Genomic DNA, 21,197 nt, shown 5'->3' on the forward strand with positions numbered 1-21,197 from the left:
GGGTAACGTTGAGCAAAGGGTTCTGAGGTCTCTGCTTCTCACACACACACACACACACACACACACACACAACACACACACACACACACACACACACACACACACACACACACACACACACACACACACACACACACACACACACACTCCCTTTTCCTCACCATGATATGACGAGTTCTCAATTTTTCTGTCAACACTAGCAAAATACTGCATGAATCCACAAAATCACAACCCTTCAGGCCATATTTAATGTTTAATATACAGCGATGAGTGGATGGGGCTAGTCAGTGCAGTGTGACAAAATACAAACAAAGCAACTGGCAGGACGTCTTGACGTGCCTCACTTGTCGTGGTTGATTAGGACACGAACTGAAATTACATGGAAGTGATGTGATCTAAATCTTGACGCTTTCATATCACATTTGGTTACAACGCGTTGTCGGGGGAAACAGGTTTCATCTATCTTCACAGCCAGACATAAATTAAAATGCAATGGCATAAAGATGACCACTGAATCTTGCTGATTGACTACAATGAAAGAAGACAAGAAGACTGAAGATATTGTCATAACTTCACCATACTCACAAAATAATAATAAATGATGCTGATTAAATTGTATGTATTTATATAAATTATATGTAAATTACATGTATTTATATGAAATTACAACTAAATTTAACTTATTCATATTTACATTTTTATAACATCATTATTATAATTTATTATGTAGCTATATATTTTAATGTTAATTTATATTAACATTTAACTTACATTAAATTATATTAATATTACAACATGTTTATACATTTCAATATATTAACATTAACTTTAACTATAATTCAAATGTTATTTCCATTATTATTATTATTATTATATTAAGTATTTATATTAAGTAACTGATATTATATTAAAATATTTATATTATGTTTAAATATAAAACATAAAATATATAATTAAATATTATAAATATATATATTTTTAAATTGTTATCGAGAATAAGAAACATTTCAACTACTGAAAATATATTTTTTAGAATAATGTGGAATTTTAATTATTATGAGTTTTATTTGTTTTACTCCATTATAATACAGAACTATATTGTAATATTATGCAATCACCAAAATATAGAGAATAAGTTTAGCAACTACTTTAGATTATATAGTGCAAGCATTATAAGACAGTATTCATCAAATTCATAGCAAACATGCATATCTACAGTGTCATGAAATATTGAGCAGGGAGACATCTTTGGCCATGTTCACATTCGTGGAAATCATCTGAGATAAATCTCACTTGCCTGGAAAATATAAAAAATAAATCACCTCTCCTCCATGCCTTCTGAAGCTCTGAATATTTCTACCAACTCAGTCCATCACTATAATATGAAAACACTTGAGAGGCGACATCGCAGTGTGTGAATATGTCCTTCACTTTTCTCCACTCTGGTTTTTTGTTGCTCTAGCTCCCGTTGAAAGGTTACAGGAAATGCCCTTCCGTTGGCCTAATTGCGTCTTACCTGTCTCACATCTCTTTCCAGTAAAGCCTTGCTGGCAGACGCAGGTATCTGGAGTGACGCAGGAACCTCCGTTGAGACACTGGCCCTCACAGAGCGCTGCACACAACACACACACATTTCAGCAGGGCTTCACCATACCAATGAAAAACAGTCCCTGCAAACCAGAGGTTGAGCTAATGCATGTGTGCAGTGTAGCCATGCAAACCGTGCTGATTTACAGTGTTGGGGAAAGTTACTTATACATGCGTTACAATATGTGTTACTCAATAAAAAGTAGCTAATTGCATTACTTAGTTACTTTTTATGGAAAGTGTTGTGTTATTTTTGGTTTACTTTTTGTCACTTGCAGGTGTATGTTTGCTTGTTTGTTATTTGATAACAAAAACAAATGCATTTCTGGCAATGAACAAGGTCCTTTCCCACCAAAAATGAAATGAATAAGCCCACACCAATACAGTAGAGGTCAATAAATGTGAAAACTTACTAAAGTAACATATTTGAAAAAGTAATTTGTTTTATTTGTAAATTTAAAAGTAATGCATTACTTTACTTGTTACTTAAAAACGTAATCTGATTACTTATCTCAAGTTACAGTACTTGTAATGTGTCATCGTGTGGAAATGAGACATTTTTACTGTAATATTAGTAGGCCTACAGTGTGGAGTTCAGATGTTTGCACTTACCTCCGCAGACGGTCCCGTTACCGACGTACCCTGGTTTACAGGAGCAACTGTGTCCGCCAACCGTATTGAAGCAAAGAGCGTTTTCGTCACAGGTATTCAGTCCGCGCACACACTCGTCGTGCTCTGAAAACACAAGGTGATATGTGTCAGTGTGTTTTTGCACAATTTCCTCAAACTTTTTGCACGTTCTGCACTTTCCTTGCAGCTGTTTCTTTCGGAGGAAACACAATTCCATCTCAAAGATGAAAAAAGGCAGAAGGAGAGAGAAAGAGACAGAAAGAAAGAATAAAATCTCTGAAAGGGGAAGGAGTCAGATGTGCATGAGCACGGTGTTTAGGGAATAACTGACACTATTGTGCAAAAATGATATGCTGAAGGTTGTCTGCACATTTGAGATGCTGTCAAATGCTGTCGCTATCTGGACAAAAGCAAAGGCTCAAACCCCTAAAAAATATAGGCTAGTAAATAAATAATATAATGTATACTGTAATTTTCTATAACAAAACTCCCCCAAACATAAACTATAGGCCTTTTTCAGTTTGAGTCTTTAGGTTTTTAGGTTAGCTTGCTAAATTAACCAAGAACGATAACTATAAAGATAACTATAACGATAACTATATTAGCGTCCACACCAGCGCACAATATTGTTCTGTTTATTCTAAGAGTGCGCTAAAGTTTGACGTCGGCTGCTTTAAATGCTCACGCTCTTTAAAGCAGGATGGATTCTGATTGGCTGGGAAAAAAATCATTCTGAAAGAGACTCCAACAATATTCTTTCTCTGTGCTGTCGTTATGGTTATGTGTGGACTATTCTTTTATACCTAGAATGATTTTTAGAACGATATCTTTATCATTGTCCCCGACACAAACGGGCCTTTAGAATACCAGCCTGTTTTATGGTGCTGTTTAATTAAGACTTCAATGTAAATGCTCTTTTTGTATAAATGATGCAGGCTCAAATTTAGCTTGCACGGTTCTATCCTTCCATGCTCATTACGTTTTGATGGGTTTACTACAATATGCACTGTAAAATGGCAATTAAATGTTTCAAGTCAGACTGCAGTGAACAGGGACACTGGTAAAACTCTCCAGCGACTCATGACTACATGACTAAAACACTGATTTATAATAAGGACAGCGAAGCAGTCCATTTATCGTTTAATAGAACAGGGTTCAACAGTTCAGTAATAACAATGAAAAATCTTTCTTGAATCTTGAATTGAACTTGATCATGAAACATTCAACAATCATCTCACAATGTTACAGTCTTACAATGACCTCCAGGTGACCCCAAGCCTTTGCTCAGACTGCTTGAAATGCCAAATGAAAGCTTCAGAAACTCATTCATATTTCTGTTTGGGGCAAAATGTTCCCAAAGCAGCCAAGAGTTAAAGAGAATTGGAGAGACTCGCAGAGTAGATTGTGAAGTTACTCTGTAAAAAAAAAAAAAAAACAATCTCACAGGAATTCGTATTTTATGAGGTGGCTAATTCGTACAAATTCATACGACCACACTCGTTTTTTTGTACGAGTTGCCCAATTCGTATGAATTCGTACGAATGACCAACCCCTGACCCCGCCCCTAAACCTAACCGTCACTGGGGTTTAGACAAATGGTACGAATTCAACCGAATCAGTCACACTTTACTCACTCGTACGAATTCGAACTAATTGGTCGTGAGATAGCGATAGCGCTGGGAAAAAAAAGTGGTGAAACTTCAGTGAACCTCATAAAAACAACACAATAGCAAATATAAGACTGAACATCCATTTTTCATACTTTACATTATACTGTTGTGGAGCTTAAATTTAACTGTAGCTTTTAAAACGATTTTTCTTTTCCTACTCATTGTAAGACCAAAAAGAAAAAAGAAACAATTTGGTCCAATTCCAGCTCCATTGGCTTCCCTGATGGCATCCCTGTTTACCTCAATCATTGATATTACAGTCATGCCAAGCAGCGTTTGACTGAGATGAATCCCTCACTGTGGACATGTTTGTGTGGTCTGATTTCTCATCTGCGTTGACTCATCTGCCCATGACAGCTAAAGTGACATCAATTATCCTCCTAATTATTCATTATCAAGGCTCTTCTCTCCTTCTCTCACACATATTCATTTAATTTCTAGCTTCCAGATGGGCAGATCTGTCAGCCGCCACCAGGTGGAACATAGAGAATGTTCTCTCTGCTTCTCAGGCATACACTGTATGTCTGTCTGTCTGTCTGTCTGTCTCACACACTCACTCACTCACTCACTCACTTCTATCCATCCATCCATCCATCCATCCATCCATCCATCCATCCATCCATCCATCCATCCATCCATCCATCCATCCATCCATCCATCCATCCATCTATCTATCTATCTATCTATCTATCTATCTATCTATCTATCTATCTATCTATCTATCTATCTATCTATCTATCTATCTATCTATCTATCCTCCTTAGAGTTTACTTCTCTTGTTTTATCTCCCAAAATCCCAGTGTTTACACCTGTCTGGTGTCTTTTTCTTCACAACGTGTTACTTTTCATCTCCTCAAATTCCCTCCAGTGAAGTGAAATTGCTTAATCAACTTTAGTCATAAATCTTACAACACAGATCTTTAAATCGCACTCATTAAAATGTCATTAAATCGTCTCATTAAAATGCATTTTGACTGATGAATGATGCTGATTGGTTGGGTGTTTTTATGCTGCGGTTCCTCATCAATGAACATCCCAGGATGCATTTACAGCTGAACTGAAGATCGTTCAACAACATACATGCAGATCTCATATTCAATCTGAATGCTCTGCTTCTTTTCAGATCGAACAGAGAGACAAAACCATGTTCGTTCTATGCCTCTTCTCAAGCGTGCAACAAAATCGCTTCTGGAAGAGAGGATTCTTTGTGTTTGTACATAAAAGGGATGGTACATCCAAAAATTATAATCATTTACTCATCCTCATCTTTCGAAAACCTGTATGACTTGTTTATTCTGTGGAAAACACAGTGGTCATCATTCACTTACACTGTATGTAACAGAACAGCGTGAACTTTCTTCAAAATATCTCCTTTTGTGTTCCATGAAGCAAAATCACACGGATTTGGAATGACATGAGGGTGAGTAAATGACGAATGTCGAGGTGAACTATCCCTTGAAAAATATAAACTAAACGAAGGTGAAATCTCTCTGATATTTGAAGAAACATTTACACTGACATCTCTGTCCAGAACAGCGCATAAATGAGCCGATTGGAGACTAACATCCTTTAAAGCTTAACATCTGCTGACTGCTCAAGAGGAACTAATGAGGAATTGTATGAGAAACTCCACAATGTCCATTATCAATGCCATTTACTCGTTTTTGAAACAACAAATGCTAAATAATGACTGGTACTGTTCATGTAACTGACAAAACCGCTTATCATGCCAACAAGTTTGTTCATTGCAGAGTAAAGGATGCAATTAGTAAATATCACTGAGCCGATCATGAAGGCAAGACAGAGCTTTAATGAACAGATATGGAAACAGTGGAGCACAATTAAAATAATTACAGTAATTCAAATAACGTCTGATGTTTTAAATTAAAATAAGATGGGCTGATTAAAAGTGTTCTCGTTTTATATCAGGTAAAGTCTATTCCAGCTTCAAATTAAATGAATTCCAGTTTCAGCTGACGTGACTGCAGCCTGCAGATTATCTCATGAAAATCCCACAGGCAAAATATGCAATATATTTCTCTGTGTGACTGCACACATGAATAATTGAAAATAATAATGTTTTGCCATCAGAACGCCAGCCTCACTGAGACTCTAAGTCAGAACAGAAGCAGATGCACAGCTGTGAGCCAATCAACAACAGACGCACGGCTTTCAACCAATCACCAATGGGCTAGAGATCCAGAGGGAAGAAGGAGAGATTAAACATATAGAGTTAAACTGATAACTGCTGTGAGTAATGATTTTATTAAATTGATATAAAAGAAGCAGGGTGTGCATTTAAATGAAAAGGCATCTCTCACCTGTACGTTTTGAGAAGAAGACTCAAACTAAATCTGAATTCTAATTAATATGAGTTTTAGCCTTTGAAAGGTCATTGTGAAAACCATTTATTTCATATCACTTTCTATGACCAAAAAAATGCGTTCTAGACAGGCAAATTTAACATTATAACTGACTCGAAACCTCCAAATATGTTTGGGGCTCAAGTCTGTTCAAATGATACAAGTAAGTTTCCTCCTCAAGCACTGAGTATGCAGGTTTGCTTGAAGAAAGCAATGAAAAGCAAGCAATGTTGAAGCTTGTTCCATAATGCGCTTGTGCTTTCATACATTAAGCAAGTCCTTCCCATTACAAAACAACAACATGCAGCATTAAAATGAACAGAGTTCAGAGAACTTGATGGCGAGGTCGGTGTTATGCAGACTACTTGAAAATAATAGCAATACATAATAACAATGCAGCTGGCCTTGATTACTCATGGATTTCTGGAGATAATCAGCAGAAAGAAAACAAATCTAGAATGGTTTTTCAAAATAAAAGCTGATTTGTTGTTGGCCATGATGCACCTTACAGCCCAGGTGCAGTTTTTTTTAATACTTTTTTGTGTTTATTGAGACAGAAACCTTCATGGACTCTGCTGTAATTAATTGAGTTTTAAAGTAGGTCACAGAAGGACTAAGACTCGTGTAGCTGTTCCCTTGCACCGTGTATCGCTTCCTTATCCTGTGCTCCTGAAGAGATTTAATTGCTATTTTTTAAGTTAAAGATCAGGAACATGTACATCTGTACTTTCCATCAGTGAAAACTTTCGCATATGCTGCCTTTCTTGAACTTTTTGTTTCATTCTCAGTTCGTCCTCTATTGCACGCATTGTTAAAACAATGTTAAACAATGCTTGATAAGATGCATAAAACATGTATATGTAAACAATAATATTTTGTTGTGTCTGTATGTTCCCTGGTGATAAGATATATTTAGGATTGAAATTATTTATATATTAGTAATTAAATCAAACAACTGTCCTTGGTTTACTCATATCAAAATGTTAAAAATAGCACAAATTATGTATTGTGTATTTTATGTATTGTGTATTAAATTTACACTAAACACAACATAACAGAACTGGCTCCTACTGTAGATTAACAGGTATAACACACACACACACACACACACACACACACAGCGCTCACCTGTGCAGGAGTAATCATCGATACGGACGTAGCCGGTGTGACAGACACACATAAAGGAGCCGGGTGTGTTCATACACATCGTGTTCTCCCTGCAGTAGTGTTTGCCCTCTGCACACTCATCGATATCTGCAAACCAGAACACAAGACACTCTGTACCATGAACTGAACACAACACAGTTTTCAAAACATTTGGGAAGAAGCTTTGCCAAAAAAAACCCATTCACACTGCAGCTGTGATCAATTATCAGCATTTGTCAAGGGTGCTGGAAGATCCAGTCATTACATCATGAGCGAATAACATTACTGTTCACACTGCTGCAGGAAACTGCTAAGACTGTAAAATAACACGAACACCAACACCATGTTTGAATGTTTCAAAGAATATTTAAGGGAAAGCACAACAATTATGTCACTATTTAATCAAGCTTTTGTTGCCTACATTTGACTCCGTATCTTGCATGGAACAAAACAATTAAAAAAAACTTTACATAATAGCTGAAGGTTAAGCATTTCAACTTTTTGTGCATTTGCCTGAAGGTTTAGCAGCATTTGATGACAGAAAGAAGATAAATACATCTAAAGAGTTAAAGGTTTGAATAACTTTTGAAAATGATGTGTACAGTACTGTACTGTATGTGTCTCAGTTCAGTCCTTAAACCGCATTAACAAAACACAGAGCACTTCTAGACCTTTCACTTTCTGTCCCTTTCCTCCACCTCCTTCACTTTCTCAGCCTCCAGTTTTTTCTCTTACACTTTTCATAGACACGCTCTTGTCCTTCAGTCCACCCACTCTCTCCTCCTCAAGAATACTTTATATAATCTTTCTCACATTTCTTTTCTTCTCAACCAACCAATCTACACAGCACAAAATCATGTTCTTAATCAGCATTTTGTCTCTTTCCCAGTACAAATATCCTTACAAAAAATATATATATTTAATAAAGAAACGGTTGCTTGAGATAAAGTATTGTACTGAACTGATTTTTGTGACTTTTTGCTTAAAATAAAAATCTATCCATCTAACTAACAAATCCACCAACCCACCAAACCATCAATCCATCCATCCATCCATACAGTACAGTACAGTACATACATCCACTCCACCTCTCCATTCATCCATCCACCGCACCCACTACTCCAATCATTCATCCATCCATCCATGCATTCATCCATCTACATAAAAAAATTATCTGAAAACAAGAGACAAGTATATTCTCTAATATATAGCCTTTGTTTACCAGTTTCTTCAGCCATTGACTGATAAAGTCAAGCTTCTTTTTTTAAGATAGCATTGCAGGGCAGCTGTAAACAAACTGTAAATCCATCAGAGCAATATGTTTGGCGTAACAGTAAATAGTGGGGGGAAATTCTCCCAAGTCTTATCTGTCCCAATGTGTCTACTGTGTGGGATTCAGAGCCTAAACTGAGGAGGGAAAAAAACTCACTCATCACTTCTGTAATTGAAAATATAATGCCTTTTTCGGCCGCTTTTGTTCCAGAAGATATGAATCCCAAATTAATAATTTAGCATTTTTTTTCAGAGCCGCATTGGCACTGGTATTATCCATTTGCCTGAGGCTGCTGCAAACTACAAACTACAACAGTCCACGAAAACATGTTGAATATCACCCAAACTAACAGGACACAGTATTATTTAAAGCTGATGTGTGTAATTTCAATGTTGAAACACTTTTATATTATATCTACTGTATATATAGTGCCATTATGACCCAGCAGGTCCTCCCAGATATGTCTCAGATTTGATCAAGTCATACTAATATCTTGTCTTGTAGCAACATTACTGTATCAACTGTGTTGTGTAAATTCTGGTGTTTCTGGTGACCAAAAGTTCTTCTAATATCACCCCCCAAATTGTCCATTGATTGTCTTTGCCGGAGGTGTCCTGCTGCGAATCACAGTGACAAAGGTCACATTAAGACAAAGCAAGTTATTCACCTAAGGTAAAACAAACAAACAAATAGCCATTGGTCTTTTGTGTGGAAATAAATATCCATCACATACTCGCTGGGCTGCCGTGTATGTTTAGACAAGTGTACATCCTATTAAAAGCCAACGAGCGAGCCACAGGAATCCCCCTTCACATCTGTACACACACACTCGCACAGCATGAACTCCGGGGTTTAAAATGCATTAATTACAGCTGTAAGGATAATAGTGGTGCTGAAATATTCATTCAGCGAGACACTAAGTAATCACCAGTCAACAGCTTTCATCGGCAACTCCTCCTTCTGTGATTGCAGGCAATTTAGTGATTTGTGAAAGCCCTGTTATTTGCTTATACAAAACAGACATTTTAAGCAAGCAAATACGTGGCAGGTTTGTCAGTGGGAGTTTGAATACCTTGGCAGTAGGCGCTGTCGTCCCGGAGCGCATGATATCCCTCTTTACAGCTGCAGCAAGCTCCTGCCTCTAGGTTAATGCAGTCCGAATTCTCCACACAATTGCGGTTGTGCCCATCAGCACAGAAATCATGCCCTGGGAATGAGATAAATAAAAGTAGAAGTGCTATGCAATGCCTAAATCTGACATTTATAATTGATGGATTATAAATTACACTTCTCACCCCCGAGTTGTCAAATTTTCAGCTCATACTAATAGATGAAAAACTATACAGTACATTCAGTTGGGGAGGGTTTATTGTTCACCTACTCCTGGCTAATTGGTATTAAATAGCATGTTGGGACGTTTTGGGACATCACATCTCCTGCGGTGTGACAGGCTATACACCATCTAAAACCATTTTAAACCGCGTTTTGCTAATTATTTTATAATTGTTAATAAATTACTTCTAAATGGGGTTTTAATTGGTCTTTTTTACTTGTTTTTTACAACAAACATCCTTAAAATCAGTTTACTAAGCCTATTAAGCCTTGTTTTAACAGATTGTATCTTAACTGTAACTGTACATTCACCCATTACACTGGTTTCACTAGTTTTTAAAGTTGCTTACACTGAAAACAAGTAAAGAAAAACGATATCTTACGCTGTGTTGCTTGTCAAATAAATTGATTAGATATTTTAACTTGAAAATTTGAGAAAATAATTAAAATATTTATCTTTTTTCCAGTGCTTATATGATCTCAAATTAATAGAAAGAATACAAACTATTTGTACTTTTAAAAAATAAATTTTCACACCACAATATTATTTAAAAAATAGTGAAACATTGAAGTGTAAACTGAATGATGTCATGATGTAAAAAAAGAGTGCTTTTGCAAAAAAAAAAAAAAAATGTTATATTTACAAAATTGTTCAAAAATGTTACTGCACACTGTGGCTCGATCTGTGAACTATGAGAGGTGCGGTAAAGTCAAGCATTACCTGCCCTTTGAAGCATCACTGTTGCACTGGGGTATATGTGTGTGTGTATGTGTGAAGACTGGAATAGATGTTTGCTGTCATGCACAGTTATGGCTTGGTGTTGAGCACAAATCTAGTTTGTGTGCACAGTGGTCAAAGGTGGTTGCCCTTAATATGACTCCAATCAGTGGAGTGTAGGTGGTGTGTGTTGGTTCTGCGCGTGTGAGTGTGTCGCACCTCTGCACACTTTGCAGCAGCGGTCTGTGAGTGTGATCTGCTCTGACTCTGGGCAGTTCAGCTCTGGACAAGTAGTCATCTCAACCCTACGCATACTTCGATCCTGCAAACACACAAACAAGTGTTTATTCAATTAATCTTGCAAGTCAAACATCCAGGTTAAAATGCTAGGTGCTAGTTAAGATGCTAGCATGGTAGCTTTTTCTAAGCTGGTCTAAGCTGGTTCAAGCAACAAACCGACTTCCAAGATCATCCAGATGATTTCTGGAACATGACCAACCAGCTTGACCAGTTTGGACGAGCTATCATGTTCCAAAATACAAACAAACAATTACATGAGCTTAAGATGGATTTTCAAATTCAAATGCTGCTTGGAGTTAAAATTTTCAAAAAGTCAGACATAATTCAAATTCTGCCTGCATTCAAATGCTGCTTAGAATTAAAATTCATAACCAGGCTCAGAAAAAGTGTCTAGTTCTGCTTTGAATTAAAACTCACAAATAGACCCAGAAATAATTCAATTTCATGATTCTGCCTAGAATTCAAATTCATAATTAGACCCAGACAGAATTCAAATTCAGATTCAAATTCTGCCTGTAATTTAAATATATAACCAGGCCCAAACATAATTCTAATTCTGCCTGAATTCAAATTCTGCCTGAATTCAAATTCTGCCTGAATTCAAATTCAGAATCAGACCCAGATAGAATTAAAATTCTGATTAAAAAGCTGCTTGGAATTCAAATTCTTAACCAGGCTCAGACAGAATTCAAATTCTGCTTGGAATTCAAATTCATAATCAAACCCAGACCCAGACAGAATTCACATGCTGCTTGGCATTCCAATTCATAACAGGCCCAGGTAGAATCAGCGCCAGCAGAACTCAGATTTCCACAGACTTCAAATTCCCATCATTCATGTCATCCACCCATTGGGTGTTTATTTTTGACATATTATGACTGATCATGCTTTCATCTACAAATAAGAGTGCAGTGCTCGCAGCTCCATCTAATACATCCACATTACACAATTCAGAAGATTTCTCCAAAAATGAGTGCAAAAAATTGCAGAAGGGTCAGATTCTGATTTGGGCCTGCTGAAAAACCTTCCGACCGTCGGCCTGCAGTTACACTACTTACCCTGCATTCAAACAGCAGACAGTTTCCCTCAGAGTCGTGTACGCTCTTACGATCACCCTCCACATACACTCTTCCTCTGAACAGACACACGGCTAAAGACGGAAAGACATAAAGAGAAAAAGAAGAAGAAAACAAGGAACACGCAAGAAATTAAGAGGATAGAAACAAAACAAAGCGCTTTAGAGCGCAAACCAGTAAAGCATCGATTGAACAAGCATGTTAGATTAAGCCAACCAGAGCGCAGTGTTAAATAAAGCCCTGGTCATCAGTCAAACTGCTATTAGCTTTTGCACATTAGCTCTGCTCACTCAAACACAACATGCTGCACACTGGCCTTGAATTATTAATGATACCAGAGAAAGTGTGTGACAGCGTTGTGTGTGTGTTGACATTCGAATTTGTGGCAGCGGTAACCTAGCAACACAGGGATGTGGTCAGTTTGTCATCAAGACCGCAGCATGATTATATAAAAGATTTTGGGTGGAAAAAGATAGTGAGGTGCGAATCGAGAAGATGGAGAAATAAAGGAGCAAACATGAGACAAAGGGAGAGAGAGGAAAAGTTGTAAAATATATGCAGCTCTATAGATGCGTGGCCTCATTTTGTGTGTGTGTGTGTGTGTGTGTGTGTGTGTGTGTGTGTGTGTGTGCGTGTGAGTGTGTACTCACGCTGGCACTCTTTACAGCATTCTCCAGGCATGTAGATTGGAGCTGTATCAGGAGGGCACTGAGGGGGTGGGCAGAAAATACTCTCACACTCCACTGTACCATTCTGCAGGTGGAACACACACACCATCATCATCCTCATTGTCAATAAAACAGCTTCACAATCACATGATTCAGCAAAATAAGCTAACAGAATCAGACATTTCATGAGTGATGCAGGCAACTTAGACTAAAACAAACGGACAACTACAAAACAGATAGACTTGCCAAACTTCTGTATACTACAGTATAATATGGCTTCAAACTTAAAATTTTATCTTTAATAAATGTACAATGATTTAAGGATGTTTGGATATTTTATTCTGTGGTGAAAGCAGGGAATCAAAAAAGGTAATTGCAACTTTTTATCTCACAATTCAGCCATTTGACACTTTTTCTCAGAATTGTGAGATATAAACTCAGATGTGAGGAATACTCTTATATTTCAATACTTTTGCGTTTTCTGCAAAACTTTAGCTTTCCTCTGAGGAACTTTGTGCACTCACAAAAACTTTATGATGGAAATAAAGCAATTATATTTTTTTATTTCTTGTGGAACGCAATCGTTTGGCTAAAAAAAAGGGGGGGAGAACATAATACTTTTGCAAGAGAATGCAAAAGTTTTATAAGAGTATTAAACGCATTGAATTGTTTTCCATCACCATGTCCACTTAAGGTACAAGAAAATAATGCTTCCCACACTTAGTAGTCACATCATGGCATGTTTCCATTATTTGGACAGTCTCAAATAGTCAACTATCAATGAAAAATTATGATTTCTAGTTGCTTTGACGCTGAAAATCATTGCAATTGTGAACGGCCCTTAAGTTTGTAGTTTGGATAGCCATCTCTTGTTTAAAATCCCAAACAAACAATCCTAAGTTTCCCCGTCCTGGGAATTCATGAGCTTACTGAGCATGTGCAGTTTCTGCATCCATCTATCCAAGCATCATCGTCCCTGTATATCTCTCCGTTCAGGGTACACGTCCTCTCACAGTAACATCCATCCAAGTACTTCATCTTCTCTTCGGCAAGTGCCAACTACAGCACAATAAAGACATGAGGAAGAAGAGAGGCTGTGACTGAATGATGAATCAATATAGCGGGAGGCGATACAAAAAAAGAAGAGCAAGCAAAAAATAAATGTTAGAGAGAAATAAGAGTTTTATGATGAAGGCAGCATTTGTGGTGTTCATTATTAGGGACATTAAACAGACCATAGCAAATAAAAACTAGTGACATTTAACACACACACACACACACACACAAAAAAAAATAGATTAAAGGAAAAAAATTATGAGTCAATGCTTTTGTGTTCCCACAAGAAACTTTGAGTTGGCTCACAAAATGTTTGCGTTCTCCAGAGAAACTTTGTATTTACTTGCGAAGAACTCTTGAAAGCAAACACAAAGTTTCTCAGGAGAACACAAACATTTTTTGAGGGAAAGCAAAAGCATTAAAATATGTTTTTTCCTCCCATCTCATATTTTTTCTATCACCATGTCCCACCTTGTGTAGTGGAAAGAATGTACGTAAGTCCCAATCAAATTAAACACATCTTTAACGTAATACCTATCTAAACTACTAACAATAGTGACATTAGCATCCTAAAGTTTCGGTTCTTCACCATAGGTAACCCGCCAAAATATAACAAAAACTCATTTAAAGCCCAAGTTAACAGACCTTCTTTTGTCATTTTGCTCAAAACCCCATAAAATGCTTCATTATAACATTTATCATCTAGTTCTGTGCAAAGCATGCTGGGAACTAGAAAATTCCCTTCTCAAATGAATGATTTACGGTAGTCCCAAATAAATAAACTTCTATATTACACATTTAAATTCATTGCACAGAATGAAAATGAAAGTTTTTTTTTTAGCTCAGTATAATTAAATAAATCGAGCAAGCAGAAAAATCTGTTTTTGAAGTCAGGCTACCCCAATGCTAAACATTTTTACTTGCCTTGTTTGATGTTTTAGCTAAAATATCTTGAAGTTCCATGATCTTCTGAACCAGCCCATGGAAATCATTACAAGTGGGACAAGCTGCAAAAGTGGTGAACGTGCATTAATGGCATTTCCAGACCAGTGAGTAAACAAAGTGCATTTGCTCTACAGAGAGCATGCACTTACTACGATTGAGATCTGGGCACTGGACGATGTATCCATGGGGTACGACTACCAACTGAACATCTTGCATCACTCCCTGACAGAAATATATATAAGTCAGAAAGATGTAGACAGGACTAATGTACAACTTTTACATATTTTATGGTCCATTTTCAATGTGCAAGGCTATGTTGTACCCTGAAGAATCCATGGGCGTCATTTCTTTGACCAAGCCAGATGTTTGTTCCTCTGGGAAAGTCCATAGATGGCGTCTCCATAATCCTTTCGTAAATTCTGAAAGCAAGTACAAATAAAAAGTGAACACTGATAAGTACGAAAACAAGGGATTCAAATCCATCTCTGTCGGTCCTTTTATTTTCAAGCCATTCACCTGTTGCAGTCAATATGGAGCACCACTTGGGTGGCGCTGAATGCCAGGGAGACTTTGTGCCAGTGTCCATCTGCCAGACTATAGGGGAAGACCTCTTTCTGCTGCCGCTGGTCTGAGGTTTGGAAGAAGAGACGGATCTCATTACGCAGACCGCTGCTCTCTACCTCCAGAAACCTGAGGAGGAAGCCAAGGAAACCGATTTACTTCGTGAAAAGTCACAATCATGAATCAGTCGCTTACTCTGGGAAATAACGGCTACCATAGCTCTTGTGTTCCCATGCACAATACTTCTGCAGGTTAAGCTGCCAATTGGTTGTTATTAAATTCTGGAATGTGGAAAAGCAGCGGGGAAAAATGGAGCTATGGGGAATGTGTGAGTTCTGGATGAATGTGAAGACGAGCAGTGATCCATGAATCTCTTGGCCTGTACTCCGAGTGCTGACCTTAAAGATGTGGTAGAATCAATACTGTGTGTGTTTAAGAAATGTCAGTGGACACTCTAATCAGAAATGTTACAGACATTCCATCGGGAGAAGAGATTATGTGTTCCTCTGAGAAACAGTCAATTAAAATAGGGAAAAAAATTAGAAAGAAGGTTTTACTGGAGCAAAAGCCTACCGGTGGATGCACAGATAGGCGAATGAATGGAGGATGGGTGGATGGATGGATGGATGGATGGATGGATGGATAGATACCTCTGTTCTCCATAGTGGATGGACAGCAGCACTCCTGAGCTGAATTTCTCCTGTTTGAGGGTCAGTAGAAGAGTGAACTCTGTTCTTCCTCTCACCTTCTGAAGAATTCTCTCTGCTGCCTTGAGGGAAGCTCTTGCATTCCTTGATGAGCCTGATGGAGAGAGTGACAGAAAAGGAGAGAAACAGAATACATTAAAAACATACTATATATATATATATATATATATATAAAACACAGAACAGATCAGACAGATGGAAATGTTTGATCCATCCATCCTCTTATCAAGTACTGTATACAACACAATTATCAGCTTGTAATGTGAATTTGTTAATCATTTAGGCTCATAATTACTGGTACTAAACAAAAGCAGCATAGAGGCAGAAAGCAAGTGACTTTAGTTTCCAGACCATGGAAGATAGAGACAACTATGGCCGTTTTGCACCAAAGGGACCATCTGGTGAAATTTACGTTTAAATATCCACTCTGGAGCCAGTGTGAATACTGTAAGCAGAATAAATGAGAGTGATAAATACCAAGGGGTCAAAGTTTTGCTGGTCCGGTTAACCCCCGCTGAAAAGAAACCACACCATCTGCACCTATAAAGCATTTCAAATTCTCACCATAATATCTATCTGTTTTTTTATTTTTATTATTGTGTCAAAAAACAATATATATAGTTGAATGCATTTTATTTCATTGCTGCCTTTTCACATACCAGAGCAGGATAGATAGATGAAGGGTTTAGGACTGTGCAAATTCTTGATGTAATTTCTTTCAGAAAGATTAGTCAAATACCATCAACAGCTCTAGGGCCTGATGTATAAACGTTGCATGTACGCACAAAACCGGCATATGTGCATATACGTAATTTTCCACGCACATATTGGGATTTATACAAAACAAACTTGTGAGCACCGTCCACACAGTCGCCCAAAACGCATAAAAAGTTGTCCGTTTTTAGTTGGTGTCGTGTAAACGACCCCTAAGACTAAAAACAAGACTAAAGAAAACATGATCGTGACAATTATATAAGCATACAAATGAGGAGGTAGACAGACATTGTGGGTCATGTCGTGGCTCGCGACTGATGTGAGGCAATAGCACAGAAATAAAAAGAAAGAGACAGAAGGAAGGAGGAAACACACTGGGAGAGGTGATGAGTTGGCCAAGGCGGACACAGGAAGTTGACTGTCTCCTCAGGGACGAATGTTTAAATCAGTCCTGTCAAAACATAAGAAATGCCTGGGTCTGGTCCTCTCAAAAGAAGGAAAAAAATGCAACACACACACGCACTCGCACACACATAAAGGCCAACCGGGGAACACTAATGTTCTGTAGCTATTGTCAAGTAAAGCTCAGGGGAGTTGTAAGCTGCAGCCGTGAGCCTATTGTATGGCAGGAATAAAGCAGAGTTTCACCGCCTTCATTACTCAAATACACTGTACGACAGTGAGCTGAAGCTAACCTGGTAACCTCAACAATCCACAGAGGACACCACAGCTGATCTAATGGATTCCAGGACGGTTCACATGTATCAGCATTAAATTCCTCTGGGGTAGTGCTAGGAAAACAGGTTTTTTTCGGACACCTCTCTGATTAATTCCCATTGGATCGACACTTCGTCTCAGATGTGCTCTCCTTCAATCGTGATCGCCATTGGATGGCAGTATTTAAAGGTCAAAGAGCAGCTAGGAACTGCTGGCTAGGAAATTATGCAAATGACCAGTAATGACCCTTTAAATAAATAAATGTAAAATCTATATTACAAAATAACAGATAAAACATCTTTGCAAAGAGCTAAATATTAAAATATACATGCATGGTTATATGTACAGAGTTAAATAAATAAATAACATTTTAAATATTTATATATTAGTTCGTTTTTAAATAAACATAAAAGCTACTTTATTCATCTCTGACATTCAAGTTCCCAGATTTCAGGCCATGAGGATACACTCACCTTTCAGCAAGGAAGGTTTATTTTTATTGTTTTATTTTTTTTTACATCATGATATAATCAATTGCTCCAAGTTATCAAACACCCCAGCCCAGCTGCGCCTCAACCAATAACTTCAATAATGATAAACGAGAACTGTGCTCCTGGGAGCAAGATAAACACCGTGTGATGCAAATTATGTAACTCTGTCGACACTATTCAGGCAGAATTTAAATTAAAAACCTTTCAGGCTGCTGTTGAGTTTTTTTTCTAGTGATGTCGAGTATCCATGCCAGCAATAATATGAGCAATTACATCTAAAAAGCACTTAAATTGATCAAAAGTCAGGCTACTAATGATGCAAGCACTTAAAAGTGTGTCCTAACACCATTGTAACGAACAGTACCATAATGAAAGTTTAAAGCCAATGTAAAAAAAAAAAAAAACTAATTTACAATTGATGAATTATTCACAGCCTATTATAATGACAAAACGAACAAGTGTCTCTCCTCAAATTAACATTGCATTAATCAGAAGACATAGGTCCATTATTCCTTGCCTCAAAGCTGTGTGACCAAGGCTTGGGACAGAAGCAATGCAGCAGATGAGAGAATTAAATGAACAGTTTATGAATGGAAATTCTGTCATTCGCTCCCACTCTTGTCTTTTCAGTCTGTTAAACATCTTTTTTTTGTATCCCACATAAGAAAGAAAGTCATACAGGGTGAGTAAATGATGACATCATTTTCATTTTTGAGTGAAGTATCCCTTTAAGTCTCTGCAAAATATGTGACCGTACTGCAGACAGAAAGTCGAGACATGGAATCTCAGTTGTGGAATGCAGTTTGAGTGATACGAGTGACGTAGAGTACTCGTCTGGTCCAGGCCGCATCCTCGGGCAGGAGAAACACTTAGCTAATGTCCCTCTTGACTGCATGCTCACATAGCTGATGAATAAGCAGGAATCTGATCCTGGCACTTAAAAGACCCAGTCAGCACCAGGTCTGACGGAAGAGGTACAATTCTGCCAAACTTCTTTCTTTTATTGTTTGCTGCTGCTCTGTTCTACCCATTTGCTCATTCAGCAAAACATTCCCACTCTCATGCTATTCCAAACCTTCTGTTGGAAGTGTCTTAAAAGTGGTTCAAACAGCTCATGTGACTGAAATCTAAGACATTGTTTACTGATAATCTTCCCATCCAGTGGGCTGTGACTGATTCACTGAATCACCGAGTCAATGAGAACCAGATTAGTCCAATTCATGAATGAATCATTGCGGTTTTGTGAACTGGATCAAAAGATTCATTGAAGAGAATCGACTCAGGCCACTCGGCTATTTTTCTGCTCTAGCTTCTACAAAAATATGCATGATGGACCACTTTTATGATACTTTTTGGGGCTTGGTTTGACATTTTGGAGCTTGACAGCCTCAGTCCACAATTACTGTCATTATATTGAGAACAGTGTCCAGGATATTCCAAAATTCACCTTTTGCAGTCCACAAAATTCACAGGGGTTTGGAAGGATGAGTAAATAATGGCAGAATTTTCCTTTTTGGATGAATTATTCACTTAAATTTGAAAAATAAAATAAAATAAATAAATAAATAACTACTATGACTTATACATTACTGTGCTATAATTATTTTATATAAGCAGTGGCGGAACTATAGTTTTACACATGGGGTGGCTGCCGCACATCAAAATAATGCTGCTTTCAACAAGAGGAGAAATGAAATTACAATCCGCATCAAGCTGCCAGTATAGTGAATAAAATTTTGGTGTGGCACCCTGGAAGGCTAATCAGATGTCCAGTGGAATCCCGGACACCCCTTTGGCTCCGCCACTGGATTCAAGATTGTGTTCATACTGCCCACCCACACTTACTCAATGCCACAATGTCTGGCTACAGTGTCACAACAGCGCGCTTAGCCTTGAATTATCTCTAATATCTCCCCATCCTCCCCTCTTCTACTTTCTCCTTTCCCCTTCTTTATAAACAGCACAGCAGGGATGTAATTGACGGACATTGATAGGTCTCTCATCTGCATTCTGCACATTTATGACCTTGTCTCGGAGCCTGTCTGTTAGATCCCAGTTCCGCATTCCCGCTGGCATTTACTGGAGCGCCAATCAATAATGTGGAGGTGCCACCTGCCCAAATTAGAACAAGACTATTGGTTCCACAGATATCAAATGCATCTGCTTATCCTAGAATGCCAGAATGTTTTCCCCCGCCAAATATGTATGCCTCCTTGAGTCTGTCTAATGCAGTGTGTACCTATTGTGTGTGTGTGTGTGTGTGTGTGTGTGTGTGTGTGTGTGTGTGTGTGTGTGTGTGTGTGTGTGTGTGTGTGTGTGTGTGTGTGTGTGTGTGTGTGTGTGTGTGTGTGTGTGTGTGTGTGTGTGTGTGTGTGTGTGTTTATGGGTGTACAGTTGCACACGTAGATTGTATCCAGTATAAATACATTCCCCAGAACTGCAGTGCGGAACAGAAGTGATGACACAGATGCTGGCTAACTGCAAACCCAGAACGTTACTGCATGCATTAAAATCCGTCATCATTATAGGTCACGGGAGTGGTGACAGCATGGAGCTTAAGTGAATAAAAGGCTGGTGGTTTTGTCCTAAGGTGCTGAAAAGTGCTTGAGCCAGGAAGCAGAGACTGACCGTCACCATTGTGCCCTTGAATAAGACACTTAACCCAAACTGCTCAAAGTGGGATGTCAATCTGGATAAACAACCACCTATAAATCACCAGAGGGACACCAATGCTATAGACAGATCTGACAAAACAACCCTCCAGATGAACAGAATGGAATTTGATTTAATAGAACAGAACAGACCAAATTAGAAACACTAAACAGAGTAGAACAACATAGAATACAGCAGAGCAGACATAGAATAGAATAAACTACACTAATAATAGAGTATAAAAAGCATTAAATACAGCAGATCAGAATTAGAATAGAATAGATGAGGAACAATGTAGAATAGAACAGACGAAGAATAATAATAAAAAAACAGAATACAGTAGACCAGACATATGGAATGAAATAGAATCAGACACCAAAGAGCATAGAATAGAATATACAAATAACTGAATATAGTAGACATTGAACAGCATGGAAAAGACATAAATAGAACCGAACAAAATAGAACACTTCAGCAGACATAGAATAAACAGAATATATTAAAATATACTAGACGTACAGTATAGCAGCCACACATGCAAAAACAGCAGAATAGAATCGAATCGAATCGAATAGAATAGAATAGAATAGA

General features: G+C 37.8%; 1 protein-coding gene across 1 annotated transcript in view; it reads right to left on the reverse strand.

Moving 5' to 3' along the window:
• nell2b (neural EGFL like 2b) overlaps nucleotides 1-21,197 on the reverse strand; it is a 38,190-nt gene that overhangs the window by 15,034 nt on the left and 1,959 nt on the right. The window contains exons 3-15 of the mRNA XM_079624026.1: nucleotides 15,976-16,126; nucleotides 15,281-15,454; nucleotides 15,087-15,183; nucleotides 14,914-14,986; nucleotides 14,744-14,826; nucleotides 13,694-13,822; nucleotides 12,746-12,848; nucleotides 12,078-12,169; nucleotides 10,939-11,041; nucleotides 9,742-9,876; nucleotides 7,379-7,504; nucleotides 2,200-2,322; nucleotides 1,517-1,612 (exon numbers count right to left, since the gene is read on the reverse strand). Coding sequence (XP_079480152.1) covers nucleotides 1,517-1,612; nucleotides 2,200-2,322; nucleotides 7,379-7,504; nucleotides 9,742-9,876; nucleotides 10,939-11,041; nucleotides 12,078-12,169; nucleotides 12,746-12,848; nucleotides 13,694-13,822; nucleotides 14,744-14,826; nucleotides 14,914-14,986; nucleotides 15,087-15,183; nucleotides 15,281-15,454; nucleotides 15,976-16,126 — 1,485 coding nt within the window. The remainder of the gene's footprint in view (nucleotides 1-1,516; nucleotides 1,613-2,199; nucleotides 2,323-7,378; nucleotides 7,505-9,741; nucleotides 9,877-10,938; nucleotides 11,042-12,077; nucleotides 12,170-12,745; nucleotides 12,849-13,693; nucleotides 13,823-14,743; nucleotides 14,827-14,913; nucleotides 14,987-15,086; nucleotides 15,184-15,280; nucleotides 15,455-15,975; nucleotides 16,127-21,197) is intronic.

The sequence above is a fragment of the Phoxinus phoxinus genome (genome assembly GCF_949152265.1).
Source record: "Phoxinus phoxinus genome assembly, chromosome: 9".
Taxonomy (NCBI): domain Eukaryota; kingdom Metazoa; phylum Chordata; class Actinopteri; order Cypriniformes; family Leuciscidae; genus Phoxinus; species Phoxinus phoxinus.